Below are 14,406 nucleotides of genomic sequence, written 5' to 3'. Positions count from 1 at the left end.
TCTGATTGCTCCACCTGGGAAGCATATAAAGCAGGTATAAAAAGAATTTCAATCTTTAACAACTAATTAGACTCATAGTAAAACTCCTGTGCTCACTACATGAATGGATGTTTTCATTAAAAAAACAGATATGTACTGCTAATCTGTGAAGGAAAAAAAGATTCTGAGTCCTTTTCCACATTTCTATGAATTTATGCTTAAGAACACTTGCAGAACTAAAAAAATCACAGTCTGTGCAAGCTGCTAGGAACTTGCTAAATGTCTCTATGAAAAGTCTTCTCCCCTCCCACTAAATCCCTCAAATTTTTGAAATCCTTGGATCATGTGATTGGGACAACAGGATGAGAAAGAGGACTGGTCTTGTGGCTGACAGCACTGGACAGAATTACAACAGAAAATAAACTCCCTGTATACCAAATCCCATAAGATAAACTCAATTTTGTCTCTAACTCCAAGAGTCCATACAAGTACACTCGGATCTCGACACACGATAGAAGATGGAGCACCCAACACAGCCAATGATTGAGCTATACCTTCCTTTGTCACCGTCTGATACACAACTGTGAAATTGCATTCTTCCTCTATGTCACAAAAAAAAAATTTGAAGACGATATAAGGTGAAAACTATTGTCTACTGTGTAAAAGTTTTTCAGTACTGACCAGTTGCCCCTAAGAGTCCCTAACGATCAAAATGATCTCTCCAATCACACTCCTGCAGAACGACCAAAAGCTCCATAGGCAATTGCAAGCTCCTCCACAGAGCAACTCTGCAGCTGCCCGCAGAAGTGTGCACCTTTTCCTTCACTCCCTCCTTCAGGAGCCGGGTAGATGCAGAACAGCTGCCTTTGGATGAGCTCGCGATGGAGTGCCTCTTCCGCCGTACTGACAGAATTTCCTATTTTCACTGAAAATTACGTGGTTAGCAAAGTCTTCCAACCTACCTTTACCTCACTGCACCGCTTAGGAAGGGGACGTGAAAGCTCTCCGCTACTCCCAGTTGAAAAATGTCTACGTTAATAATAATAATAATAATAATAATAATAATAATAATAATAATAATAATAATAATAATAACAGTATTATACAGGTAAAGCAACTACAAAGAGAAAACACGCCACAAACACACAAAACAAAGGGTTACCTCACACCCAGACACGCCTCACCGCAGCCGCCGTTACCAGCCGCAGGGAAAACGAAACGGAAACCGGAGCGCTCAGACCGGCCGCCCGCCGCCGACCCCCACCCCGCCGGGCCGGGGGGCTCTGCCCGGCCACCTCCACAAGTCTCTCGCCGAGGCGGGAGGTGCAAGCCGCCTCCGCTGCCAAGGGCTCCGGTAGGAGCCTCAGGGGCGCCGCGGCGAAACCGCCCGGGCACGGCCCTTCCTCGTCCCCTACCCCCGTCTCCGCCACGGCCGCTCACCTGGCGGGCAGCGCGGGGCCGCCCGGACCTGCCGGCAACAAGTTCTCGCCTCGCCCTGAGGAGAAGTCGCCGCCCCACACCGGGGAAGCGGCGCCCGCACTTCCTCCTTCCGGGCCCGGGGGTGGGAGAAGGGCCGGGCCGGCCCTCTGCCCTCCCCGGCGGCCGGCAGCAGCCCGGTCCCCGCCTGCCCCGCGCGGAACAAAGCCCGGCGCTCCCGCGCCGGCGCAGAGCCTCGGCTGCCTCGGCGGAGCGGCCGCAGCGCGACTGACGTGGCGCGCCGCGGGCTGAGGGAGCGGCAGCGGCTGCCAACGGCTGTCAACGGCTGCAGCGGGCCAGGCGCCAGGTGTTGGCCCGGGCCAGAGGTGGGGCTCCGGGGCGTGCAAACGTGGTAACGGCCCTCCCTGCCCTCTCCACCGTGCAGCTGGGACCGGAGGAAGCGGTGAGGGTACGGAGGGTGGCCCGGCGGAGGAGCGTGGCGGCGGCTGGAGAGGGTGCCGGGCCGCCGAGGGAGGGGGAAAGGCGGCCCGAAGCGCTGGGGTCGGTGGCGCCGCGGGCGGCCGCTGGAGCGACAGGGCCGCGGGAGAAAGGGTGTCGCCAGGACCGGGTGGCCTCCCGCAGGCCTGCGCCGAAGGCGGGCGGGGGGCTTCTGGGCTGGGGGCTTTCCCTGGGAGCCCCGAGGGCGGAGGAGATGTGGAAGTGCCCTGGCGGGCAGGGGGCAGTCGATCACTTTCGGTGCCCCGGGCCGAGCGTAGGCAGGGCCGTCCCGGGGGGGAGAGCGGCGAGGGAGGGTGTGGGAGGCCCAGGAGGGTCTCTGTGGGGAGCTGCGGCGCCTTCCTCTGTACTGCGCGGGGCTGCGCTCTGAAGTTGTCCTTGTTAAAGCTGAGTTGTTGTTCCTGTATTAAACTGTTCCCCTAACTACCATTCAGTTCTCTTTTTTTTAAATTTTAACTTCATAATACGTGCTCTCAATCCCAAAGGTGTTTTAGAAGTTACAAAACAGCTTTTTTGCCATTTGTTTGGAGAGCAAGAGGTGGTTTTTTCCTACATACTTCAAACTCAGAGCATGCTTCCTAGTACTGTAACTCACAAATAGCATTAAGCTTCATGCTCTTGTGACAGATCTGGATTTTAAACAATGCCTTTTACGCATATATGTGACTATGTAAGTATCTCTAATATTTAAGTGTTTATATTTTGATATGTGACTAAGCGGCAATACTGCAAAATGATCCAGAAAGAAGCACAACATTTTTGCCTCAAATTGTGCTAAACCGAATCCACCAAGGATCTAGTCTATTTTGAGCAATATGGTGGAAGATTTTAAGGCTTAAAAATTCCACTCTGTACTTCCACTTGGTCAGAATATGAGCTTTTGTACTCTTCGAAACTGGAGACTCATATTGCCTGAATCTATTCGGACCTTAATTTTAGCAAAGAGGAAATTACAGCTTTTCTTTTATCTAGATGCGTTATTTCATTAATCTTCTGTATTTTTCTATTAATGGCTTTCTATTAACTGATATCTGTGGTTTTACAGATTACATGAAATTGTTACAACAGAACTATTTCTAAATTAAATCTTGATTTGCAATCCCATTTTTAAAAATGAGAAAATTAATTTTCCCCTTTAGTGTGGAGTAGGTAATTTTTAAAAAAAAATCTACAAGTAAAACAGGATAGCAAAATTGCTGATGAAATTGTGACAGTAATCAATTATAAAAAGAAATATCATGCTTTCAGTCCTTGTGATTTTAAATATATCTTCAGAATGGCTTATTGTACAACAGGTGAAATATTTCTGGAAAGGTGAAATTAGCTAAAGTTTGAAAAGTCAGTTCAGTTTGAGAAAATCTGAAAGCAGTGCTCTATAGTATAGAAAATAAATTTTCACAAAGTCTTATGAAAGTATTATGACACTTTACAAAAGTTCACATAACTAGAAAACATAGTAAACACTGAAGGAAACATTTTTGGGGGTATATTTGTGTAACTAAAGGGCAAAAGGTTATATTTGGGGATGCTTAGAAGTAAAGTAGTCCTTTTTGGTTTTGTTTTGTGTTGTGTTTTTTTTTTTGTCCTAGCTCTCTTTTGCTTCTGCTGTTTAAAAACACAAAATGTCTGAAGTTAAGCAGAGGAAAAAAGGTATTTCTTCATCCAAGACCAGTGAAGGTTCACAGAAGGTTGAGAAGCACAGTAATTGTGGGAAGCTGGCAAGTCCCAGGACCAGCAATAATGGGAGTTCCTTTTGGATGGACTCATGGACAAGCTTGAGCATAATTTCCCTTCCTGTTTGCCTGGTGCTGACCTGGTAGGTAAGCCTCTAAAGTGGATTTTAATATTTTCTTTTGTATTCTATGCTGTATTCTGTCTCAGGCAATACGATTAGTTACATTTGAATATAGTGCTTGGGTTAAGTGACTGTAGAAACTTCTTAAAGCTAAAAGGATCAAGAAAAGAATAGCAGTATTCACAAGGTGGAAACATTGGCATACAGTGAGAGATTATAGAAGCTCAATCTGTTCTATCATGTTGAAACTTTAAAAGGTGCCTTGCTCATGAATTGTAAATACCTGCTTTGGAGACTGCATCTAACTGTGAAGAGCAACTTAATCTGACAATAAGTACAAATAAGGCTCATGTGGCAGGTAATAAATAGATCAACAGTAGACGTGAAGTAGAATTTTCTGTAAATAATTTGCTCAGCAATGTAGTAAATTGTTCATCAGGTGGAGTCTTCAAGTAAAGGTCAAATATCTTTGTAAAAGATGTTCTAGAATATCTTAGCAGCATCAGTACCTTAGTTCCATCAGAAACTGAGCTTCTTGCAGAAATGATACAATGAAATTCTCAGAGCTCTAGTGCAAGAAATTAGTCCAGATTATTACACTCTAGAGGTCAATCTGAAAATTGAGGTAAAATTTTTTCTTATTTTAACATCACCCAGATTTCATTATGTAAATCTTTGAGAAACAGAACGACATAGTAGAATAAAATGATTAGTGATGCTTCTGCTTACTGTTTTATGTATATCTGTTTATGTCTGTGTTGCATGTATCTATCTATTAGCTTTTATTGCCTAACTTAATCTGTATAGACTATTGTAGATCTTTTGAAAATGCTAATTGCTATGCAATATACTAATTATCAATTTATGAAAGCACAAATATTTTAAATAAACTCTATTGTTCTAGCTAACATTATTCTTACTACTGAGAGGACCCCTGCATAGTCTACAATAAACCTTGTTTTGGAATTAGTAAACATCCAGCAAAATTCAGGGTTCTTGCTTGGTTGTCTCATTTCCTTTTCAACTGTATAAGGTGCTTACAGTTCAGAAAGCTCCCAAGTTCACAGTAGATGAATCTAGAATGTATATAAAGTACAGCAAAGCTGTACTTTATATACAAGCTTTGAAAAGCTAGAATCATCATAACAAAAAAGCTAGAATCATCATAACAGTAGCTATACAAGCTTTGCCACAATGCACCATATGTTCTTGAATGGTTACAATTAAACAACATTAGAGTTAACCAGCCTTTCCAAAGGCTTGTATGCATGATTTTATGATGCTTTGCATCATAATTATTTTTTTTGTTTTATTTCCACCGGTTAAATAATACTTTATCCATAAAATATATTGTGAGGCAATGCATTACGAGCATGTAAAGGCCTCCCTATGTCAGCAGTCTTATGGGATATTCTTCCTGTTTGAATGGCATACAGTGTAAAAACAAAGCACATCTATGGATGTTTCCTTATTGTTCCACTTCTGTTGGACGATAACTCCAATATGAAGACAGATCAACTCCATTAAATCCTAATTTTTTTTTTTGTCTCATGTATTGATCTAGCAAATTCTGTGAACACAAATCCCCACAGTAAGAGATTGCTGTGAATCAGGTCCTGGAACACTTAATATATGCTAATTATGTAGTTATGCTTACTATTTATTTACTTGCAATTTGCAGGTTCCTATTTCAGCAGTCAGGTCAATTTGCTGATATGGAAAAAAAGTACAATTTCTTACAGCAAGAAGCTGAAAAATTCCTGGATGTGGAAAATAAAGTTAACTTAATTTCTGAAAAGGTAAACATGAACATCTTAATTGGATAATCTCTGGTGAACATTTGCCATTCTACTTTATTGTCGTTTAGTTAAATTTAACTGACTGTTTTAAAATAAATTTTCATAATGTGTTCTAATTCCCTGTGAATTGACCTTTGCAGAATATTTTATGTGACTAAACATGTCAATCCATACCATTGTTCAAGTATGTGAATATAGTAGTTGTATCTCAGTATTATTTTTTAGACACTAAACTATTTTTAAAAACTTACATTTATGCACATACTTCATTCTACCAATATTGTTCCGTGTATGTCTAATATACATTGATCTGAAGAAAGGCATTTTTATGTAGTAAAGTAGATCTGTTATAATATGAAAGACATAATGAAGTGATAGTAATATTTTTTCATTGCTATTTTATTTTCTTATCTATGTGTGACATTATCAAGTAGAAAACTTGGGCTGGCTGATAAATTGTCCTCTGTATCTTACAGGTAATGATGGGAGTACAGCATGACTTATGCCAGTGATGTTGTTTTAGCACTGATCTCATAATGATGTCATTTATACATGATGTAATTTGGATATTTAGATACTACACTTCAGATTGCAAAATGTTGCATGGGATTTAGGTAGTGTGATGTATTTTACAAAAAAAAAAAACCCCAAACCACCATGGAAAATAAGGGCTTGACAACAAAGAAAATGTCATGTATTGTATAGAAATTCAACAACAAACATACCCTTTTCTGTGATTTTTTTCATGCTAGGTTAATCAACCTAGCATATTTTAAAGATGAAATATGAAAACAAATCATATAGGAGCTTTGTAACAAGTAAAGTGACTTCTAAGGGACTTTATTCTCTGTTAAATAAATGCAAGTGGTTTTCTATTCTTACTTTTGTTGAGTAGACATAGACATTGTTTTGTGTTATAAATGCAGCTTGAGTCTTCTGAAAGTATCCTACGAGAAACTGCCTCATCCATCTCTGTGATGACTGAGTTTGAGCAGGAAATATCTTCTCTTCATAACATCATAAATGATATTCAGAACAATGAACAGACTCTCTCTATAAAGATGCAGAGCATTAATGAGAAGTTCCAAAATGTAACAAATTCCTGGAGAAGAAGCTTGGATGAAATGAACACAAACACTAGTGGTTTAAAATCTGAAGCGAAGTTCATACATACAGAAGTTACTTCCCAAATTAATGAAGTTGACCAAAGAATTAAATCCCTTTCAGAAAGAGTAAGAGATTTGGAAGACAGTACAGCCAGAAATATTAAAACACTAAAAAGGCAAGAAGATGATGAATTCTCTAGAGTTGAACAAAAGTTGGATTTGCATGCAAAGGCAGTTGAAAAGCTAGAAGAAGAACAGAATGGTCTGGTAGCCAAGGACACAGACCTCAATCAGAAACTTGCGAACTATGAACCTAAAATTGAGGAGTGCAAGACCCATTTGCCAACAATTGAAAATGCTATTCACTCTATTCTTAGGTTATCAAGTGAATTGCTAAGTATGGAGAAGAAGATAGAGGACTTGACAACACAGCTACATACTGTGGAAAATGATATGTTGAAAACTGTTTCTGATACAATGGCAATGCAAAAGGTTCTTGAAGGCATACAGTACAATGACAGCATATTGCAAGTGCAAAATGAAATAGTGGTTTTAGAAGAAGTAGTGCATAACATAAAAGTATCTTCAAAAGTAAAAGAAATAACTTTAGAAAGCTGTAACTTAGAAAATGACCAGAATGGGGATAAGTGAATTTGGACTTACGTTTTTCATTGATGAAAGAGCACTTTAATTTACTATGAATAATGTGACTCCAACATATGTTAAGGGTAGCTGAAATACTGTCATCAATTTAAATAGGCATTGGATCAGACTGAAGGGCAAACTTATAATAAAGAGGATAGAGAGCAAGAAATACTGTGTTGGAGGAGGCAAGGAGTATTTTCTTAAATAAATTAAGGATTATTTTCAGCTTATTTATTAAAAGATCATTTTTATTAAAATGGAATTTGAAGCAAAGTATTTAGATTTAAGAAAAAAAATCTAAACTTGAGACATCAGATTAAAATTTATATTTAGTTCTCACTACTTTGTTTTTTATATTTTTACTTTTGGTGTTGTTCTATGGACGTGTTACACAATGAACAATTAAGTTCATATCTCTAGGCAGATATACATGTACCTCACTTTTAATGTATTATATACCATAACATTTTTTTATATACCATAATGTTCTTGTGTTTACGGTACAGACTTCTCAATGTCAGAGTTGTTACAAGGATCTACATATTTTATTACGTGCAAGAAAAAAACAAGTACATTTTTAACAGCCAAAGCTTATATACAACAGCATTACAGAAAACACTAGTAAAGTACCCCTTACTGAGAACCTTCTCTTGTACTGGTTTGCAGTGCATATATGCAGGGGGTTTCATAGCAGCTGGTGTTACCTTTTATTTCTTTGAGCCCATGCAAATAGCCTCCTTAAACCTCATTCCCAGCCTTTTCAAACTTTCTAAAATCACTGGCATAGTTCTGTTCTGCCATTGAAGTCATTAGACTACATATAGGCTGAAGTTCTTATTAACAGATACTCCTGTTAGATTCTTCCATCATTTAATCTGCAAGTTTGGTGTGATCAGGCACTGGATTAGTGTGGGGGTTTTTTGTTTGTTTGTTAAGGTGCTGTTAGAAACAAGTTTCTTCTGTAGAATGTTGTCTGTTAGGCATTACATGACATGTCTGGTATTGCTTTGCATTTCAAAGGGAAAGATACTTAACAGTGTCACTGACATTGTTTCCCAAAGTTTGGTGAACGAAGAGCTGCAAAAGCAATTAATGAAAGTCATGGAGTTACGTACTTGGGGGCAGGGAGTATCTAATTTATCCATAGATCTAATAGATCTACTTACACAGGATGTAGCACTACCTAATAGGCCTGGTAGCTGTTCATTGAAATTTGTATCTCGGGACCACCATAAATGTGTGTCTACAGACTTATGTCTTGATAGTGCCCGATGCCTGATTTCTGAACTCAGGAAAGGAGATTGCTTAGTAGACAGCATGGACCCACAACATTTATGACTTAATCAGGCTTAAGTTAAATTATTCTGGTTTTGTACATTCATTTATCTGGAACTCTACTGAAGTCTTCACTGAACAGTTAGTGCTGCCCACTATTAAACCAGCATTTCTCAATGCTATAAAGTCTTTCAGTTTCATATATTTATTACTTATGTATAGATTTGTATTTGTTTACAGTCATATTCAATAAAAATATATTGTAGTGGATTGCCCTGTCCTGGTACATAATCTAGTTCAAAATAAATTGCTCTTCCAGAAAGGGTACAGAATAAATAGTTCAGTGTTCCATTAAGAAATACTATTCTAGAGGGAAATGTTTTTTAAATATTTTTCACAAGTGCATTCCAGTGTGTTTCTACTTCATACATTTTTGGGGAAGGGTGGCTAAATTACCGGTAGTATGCTCTCCAATTTAATGTCTTTCATCAACCTCAACCCTATTGAAAGCTCAATGTACACAAGATTGAACAGGAAATCCTCATCCTTAGAGGGCATTACCTAGGAAACCAGCACAACTCCCCACAACCTAAATTTTGGTATTTTGTTTTTAAGCACACAGTTCTGGGCTAGTGAGGAATGACCAACAATATCAAAAAGTTAAAGATACTTTTTCCTTTGGTGATACTTTTACTACTAGTGTCAAGAAAAGGATTAGTATGAAACTAATAATAGCCTCTTAGAATGTGTTTCAGCTTGCCCATTTGGTGTTTTTTTCTCTCCAAGTTCTACACTGGCTTATCGGGGATTGAACAGGATAGTATCACTTAGGTATTTTCCTTTCTTCCTGTCAAATTTGAAAACCAAGAACCAATCGTTAAAAAAGAAAGTGAACTAGCACGTTCAGCCAAAAATCCAACAGTAGCATGAGTGTTCCCTCATTAACGTAGCTTTTGTGGAGGCAGGCGGTTTAAGTAATGTTTTTCCTGTGAAGTATTTTGGTGGCTATTTAAATAAAAGGGAACCATCCCTAATTCCTTTGGCTTTTTCTTCTGTGAACACCATGTTCAAAATACATATTCTGATTACCAAATAAAAACATGTTGGTTAATTATGATCCATGATTTTTGGATAAGAGAATTTTAAAGTAGGCATCTTTCTAAAATGTTTCTGAATATCTCTCTACATGTGTCTTTCTGGAACATGCAGGTTATAGGCTTAATACAAAAATTTCTGTAAATCAGAAGAAAATTGCATTTGATTGCTTGTTTTCAGAGGTCATGCTGGAAAGCATATAGCACCTTCCTGTAATTTTTGTTATAATAGAACAAGTAGTAACATTGGAATTTGTTATGTATACTGAAAGGAAAAAAAAGAAACTTCTGTTGCAACAGAACCAAAAATTTATTTCCTAAAGACAGGGTTTGCCCTCAATTTCAATATCAGAATAGTAAAATATTTCATTAGAATATAGCTTTAATTTTGATGTGAGTCGTTAAGCTAGAAATCTTGTCAAATATTTTTATTTGTATCCCTCTAGTGTCAAAAGACTTGGAACTTAATGGAACAACTGGAAGATCTTCAAATGATTTCTCACATTAAACATCTGCAGGAAGATATTTATACAATGAAAACATGGTCTAGCAGCATAACTAAAAAACAAGAAGAACTGCAGAAGAATTTAACAACTCTCTTTCATGCAGTTTCAAGTGTTGAACAGAATGCAGCTTCTGTAGCAAAAAACATAACTCTGACGATTGTGACAGTAAAAACTGACATAAGGCGCATTTCAGGCCTAGTCTCAGATATGACTGCGTTGACAGATTCTTTGCAAACACTAGAAGATAAAGTAGAAAAAGGTGAAAAGATGACAGTAAAAAACATAGGTGACCTGCTTACCAGTAGCATCGACCGAAGTACAGAACTACAAGGCTTGGCATCCAGTAACGCAAGAAAAATTGAGCAAATTAAGACAGCGTTATCTGAGTTAAGGAGTGATTTTAACAAGCATTCAGATAGACTTTTGAATCTTGAAGGTGACAGAGCAAAAGTTCTGAAGACGGTTACATTTGCAAATGATTTAAAACCCAAGATGTACAAACTTAAAAAGGATTTTGCCATCTTGGAGCCATTAATAAATGACCTAACACTGAGAATAGGAAGATTAGTGGAGGATGTATTACGACGGGAGAAGGAAATTGCTTTACTGAATGAGAAATTGGCCAATCTAACAAGAGTTCAAACTGAGATCAAAGATATGAAAGATGAAATAACCAAGATTTCAGACATCAATTGATCATCACTGTGAAATGTCACTGCCTAAAGAATAGCAGTGTTTGAGGAGTGTTAACTCCATCATGTGTAGTACTAAGAAGACAGACAGTATTTAAAGGCTTCATTTAGAAGCATACCGAAACTTAACTAGAGATTTGTCCTCTTCCTTTGAAAAGGACTGAAAAAAGTTGTACTGATTTCAAGGGACAAGCTATAATGTGACCAAAAAACATGTCTCTGTGTACGTATGTGTTTTTCTGAAGGATGACAGGTGCTATATTTAATAAATTACTTGTTTTGTACAATAAAACAGTGTTAAAGCATGGAATGTTACCTTTAGAGTTTGCTTTCATGAAGAAAGCAGGACCCAAGACTGACAGATATTCAGCTTTCCTTTCCTGCTCCAAAGGAGTGAATAAAATTGTGGTTTCCAGATAGAGTAAAACAAGAGTTAGTCAAACTGCAGTAGCAATTTACTATTTGTCTCAATATATTCACTCTATGATTTTTGTAAACTATAGCACTTTTCTTTTTTTTTTTTAATAATCGATATTTAAAGAAGCAAATGCAGTGAAGCAAGCAATACCCAGAATATTGCTGATGCCTTGCAAAAAAGTTTGTCACACATTTAGATGGAATAATTTGTATAAGGTTTTCTGTGAGGCTTTATAATTGTAAATTATAATTACTGTGCAGCACTGTTACGTCTTTAAAACACATAACTCTATATGGGGACAACGCTTTGAAAGACCTAGTAACCCTACTGATAGCTTTTTCCCAGTGTCACGGTACCTGTTCAGGAATCCTAACAGTGTTCTTCATTCATTGTTTCTTAGCCTGTAAAACACTATACTGAGCAGCAGAATTAGCAAAGAGAAGCTACTTAGATCCCAAAAGGTTAGACTGATATGAGCCACTGGCAGTATTTCTGTGGTGAAAAAGCAAGAGTTTAAGAGATCTGAGACATTTGAAAATGCGGTAGGCAGTAAACTGAAGTAACAAGATAATGGGAATGGGTTTAGCAGAGGAAAGGGGTAAAAGTGCATTAAATAGGAATAAAAATTACTATAAAAACCAATTAGGAGAGATACAGCAAGAAAATCCCTATAAATGAAATCGTATCAAGAAGTATAAGCACACAGTAAGGCCTTTATAACTTCTCAATTGTTTAGTTAGTCATACCTGAACATCTTGCAGCTACTAGCTACTCTTGATTGTCTGGAAGATACAACCATTCCCCTCCCTCACTATTCTCCTCCTCATTCAGCATTCCGTATCTTTTGGCCTGCTTCATGTCATTGGTCTTCTGTACCTTGCTTGCTTTGTTGCCCTCAGTCAACCTCAAATGCTTTGCTTCATCAAATTTTCCTCTTTTTGGTAGAAGGCCATTCCTACCTCCCAATTTTCTTTTACCCCTTTCCAGTCCACCTGACAGACCGCAAGGATAAACCTGTCAAAAGACAAGTTTTCCTAGAAAGCATCCACAGATACTATTTACCAACCAGTGTCCCTTTGCTCTTTCACACAATTCTTAAGCAAGCCCCTGAAAATAACCAAATGGCATTTGAGGGAGACAGAAAAATTAAAGAACATCCAGAATGATCAGCCATGCTAAAGCATGGCTGTGTATCATACCTGAAAAAGTATATATATACATGCACATACATACACCCTAAGAGTTTGGGGTTTACATAATTAATATATCTCATTTGTATATTAAAGCCTGATATTCACTGAATCCACCAATCCCAGGGGTGTTTTTTTGTGTGCAAACCCATGTTAGTCCCATCAAGGAGAGCACATGGCACAATAGACACGGCTACCAAAAGAACATTGATACAGCTGTGTGAGAAATACATCCCATGCATCTTTCACTATGGCCCATATGATGCCGTTAACAGTTACCAGTGGATTAACTGCATCATGGGCTATAGTAATTTTATTTTTGTTGTTTTCAACTTTATGAATCATTTGTGGTCCGTAAAACTCTGGAGAGGCAGAACTGGAGAACCAGTAGAGCACTATCTATACAAGAGAAGTGGAAAACATGCTCCAGCTGCACAGTTAACCAGAGAAGTCTTCACACAGCAAAGAGCTCTTTCTGGATGAAAAGAGCACACTCTCTTTGGAACAGTAATCAGAAAATAAGCCAGTATAAACAACTGTTGATTTCACTTTCAACCCCCAAATGAATAACCTGCAAATCTTAGAACACATCTACCAGTGAAAAGCCGAGTATACTGTCCTATTCATGGTCTCCATGGGAAGTTAAGTACGCAAAAAATGTTACAGAACCATTAATTTATCTAGAGATGTATGCAGACCACCCACCCTTCCTTCCCAGGAAGTGCAGGTCCAAAGCATTATAATCCTTTCAGAAACTTTGTTGCTACAAGCAAGAGAGAAAAAGTTTAAGTCACAGAGGTAAAGTTTACTTGGAAAAAAAAAAAATCTGGATCCAAAGTTTACACACCCACTGTATTGTCCTCAGAAATAAGGTGAATGATCAGTAATTCTCCCATAATCTGCACAGGTATTACAAATCTTCATTTGCCCTTCAAGCACAAAACCCCACTGTACTAAAAAATTAAATGCAAGTTTTAGAGTTGCTTTGTAGTTACAGTGGTCTAAAGAAAGAGGCAAAGCTCTTGCTACAGTGGAAAAGATGAGGCAGTGTGTGAGGTATTTTTCATAAATTATGAAAATCATTTAAAGCAGACTACTAACCTCGCCTTGTTGGTTTAGTATACCGTCAGCGGTGGGGAGAGTATCAGCTCAGTAAAACTAGAACCCCTTAGTTAGTTCTAGGGGCACTCTGATACTCTCTACAATTTTATTAAGTGATTGAGAGATTCAGGTAATAATGAAAACAGCAGCTATGCTACTTAAAACATATCATCCCATGCAGCCCAACCTGTAGTGATACTCGGGACTCTCTGCTTTTAACTTAGTATGCAGGCATAGAACTGACCAATTATATTCTTGCCAGCAACTCAGAAGAGAGGGAAAAAAAAACCAAACTAGCAACAGCGTTAAGTGATCAATGCTGAAAATTGACATGAGCAAAGTAATCCCAACACATTAAAATCTACTTTTAGACATCAGAACATCAGCTCAGCTGAGAAGTTTCTGCTAGCAACATCCTTCTCCCACATCACTCGAGTTACAAAAATCATATCCTGTAACAAAGCCACATAGCTACTAAGCTCAGCTATCCAAAGTACTCATATCTGCTATAAAAAAGCAGGACGTTTATTGTTTTTACTGTGAACTACATAATTTCTACGTAGAAATGCAAATGAATTGCAACTATTTGTATTATTACAGCCTTTTTTAAATGGTATGCAACGAGCATTTCAGCAAGTATCAGCAACACCAGCATATTTGACCCATAGTACAATCCGATACAAACAAGATGTGAATGGAATTGTTATTCCAAATTTATATAGACAGTACGCTTTAAACCAGAAAGCTGATCTCAGCTCCAGTAATAGCAAGAAAGGATGTTTTCTCCTTCATAAAACAATATACACAAGCAGCATATATATAATCCATATTTTACAAAGCACTTTTGGGTTTAGTGACTGGTCTGGAGTTACCA

The 14,406-nt window shown here is 38.3% G+C and overlaps 2 protein-coding genes across 15 annotated transcripts in view; one reads left to right on the top strand and one right to left on the bottom strand.

Annotated features, from left to right (window-relative positions):
* APAF1 (apoptotic peptidase activating factor 1) overlaps nt 1–1,564 on the bottom strand; it is a 39,309-nt gene extending 37,745 nt beyond the window's left edge. For 5 of the 8 annotated variants that reach the window (XR_012673899.1, XM_075151702.1, XM_075151762.1 and 2 more), the window contains exons 1-2: nt 1,420–1,511; nt 942–987 (exon numbers count right to left, since the gene is read on the bottom strand). The gene's annotated coding sequence lies outside the window, so the exon portion shown is untranslated. Of the gene's footprint in view, nt 1–793; nt 988–1,419 lie in introns of all 8 variants that reach the window. The other 3 variants (XM_075151733.1, XM_075151712.1, XM_075151722.1) reach the window with 3 other exon arrangements.
* An 84-nt stretch (nt 1,565–1,648) lies between these two features.
* IKBIP (IKBKB interacting protein) lies at nt 1,649–12,593 on the top strand. 7 transcript variants are annotated; one of them, XM_075151909.1, is made up of 4 exons: nt 1,649–1,858; nt 3,501–3,727; nt 5,388–5,505; nt 10,072–12,593. In XM_075151909.1, exons 2-4 carry the CDS (start codon nt 3,534–3,536, stop codon nt 10,825–10,827), a joined length of 1,068 nt encoding a protein of 355 aa, XP_075008010.1. In that variant the 5' UTR covers nt 1,649–1,858; nt 3,501–3,533; the 3' UTR covers nt 10,828–12,593. The 7 variants fall into 7 exon arrangements, with proteins under 7 accessions (XP_075008010.1, XP_075008004.1, XP_075007984.1 ...); XM_075151903.1 differs by having other exon boundaries at nt 1,649–1,864; XM_075151883.1 differs by lacking the exon at nt 10,072–12,593 and adding an exon at nt 6,432–9,190 and having other exon boundaries at nt 1,649–1,781.
* The last annotated feature ends 1,813 nt before the right edge of the window (nt 12,594–14,406 follow it).

The sequence above is a fragment of the Calonectris borealis genome, chromosome 1 (assembly GCF_964195595.1).
Source record: "Calonectris borealis chromosome 1, bCalBor7.hap1.2, whole genome shotgun sequence".
Lineage (NCBI taxonomy): Eukaryota > Metazoa > Chordata > Aves > Procellariiformes > Procellariidae > Calonectris > Calonectris borealis.
Note: the sequence above shows the minus strand (reverse complement) of the source record. Positions and strands in the feature narration are given on the sequence as shown.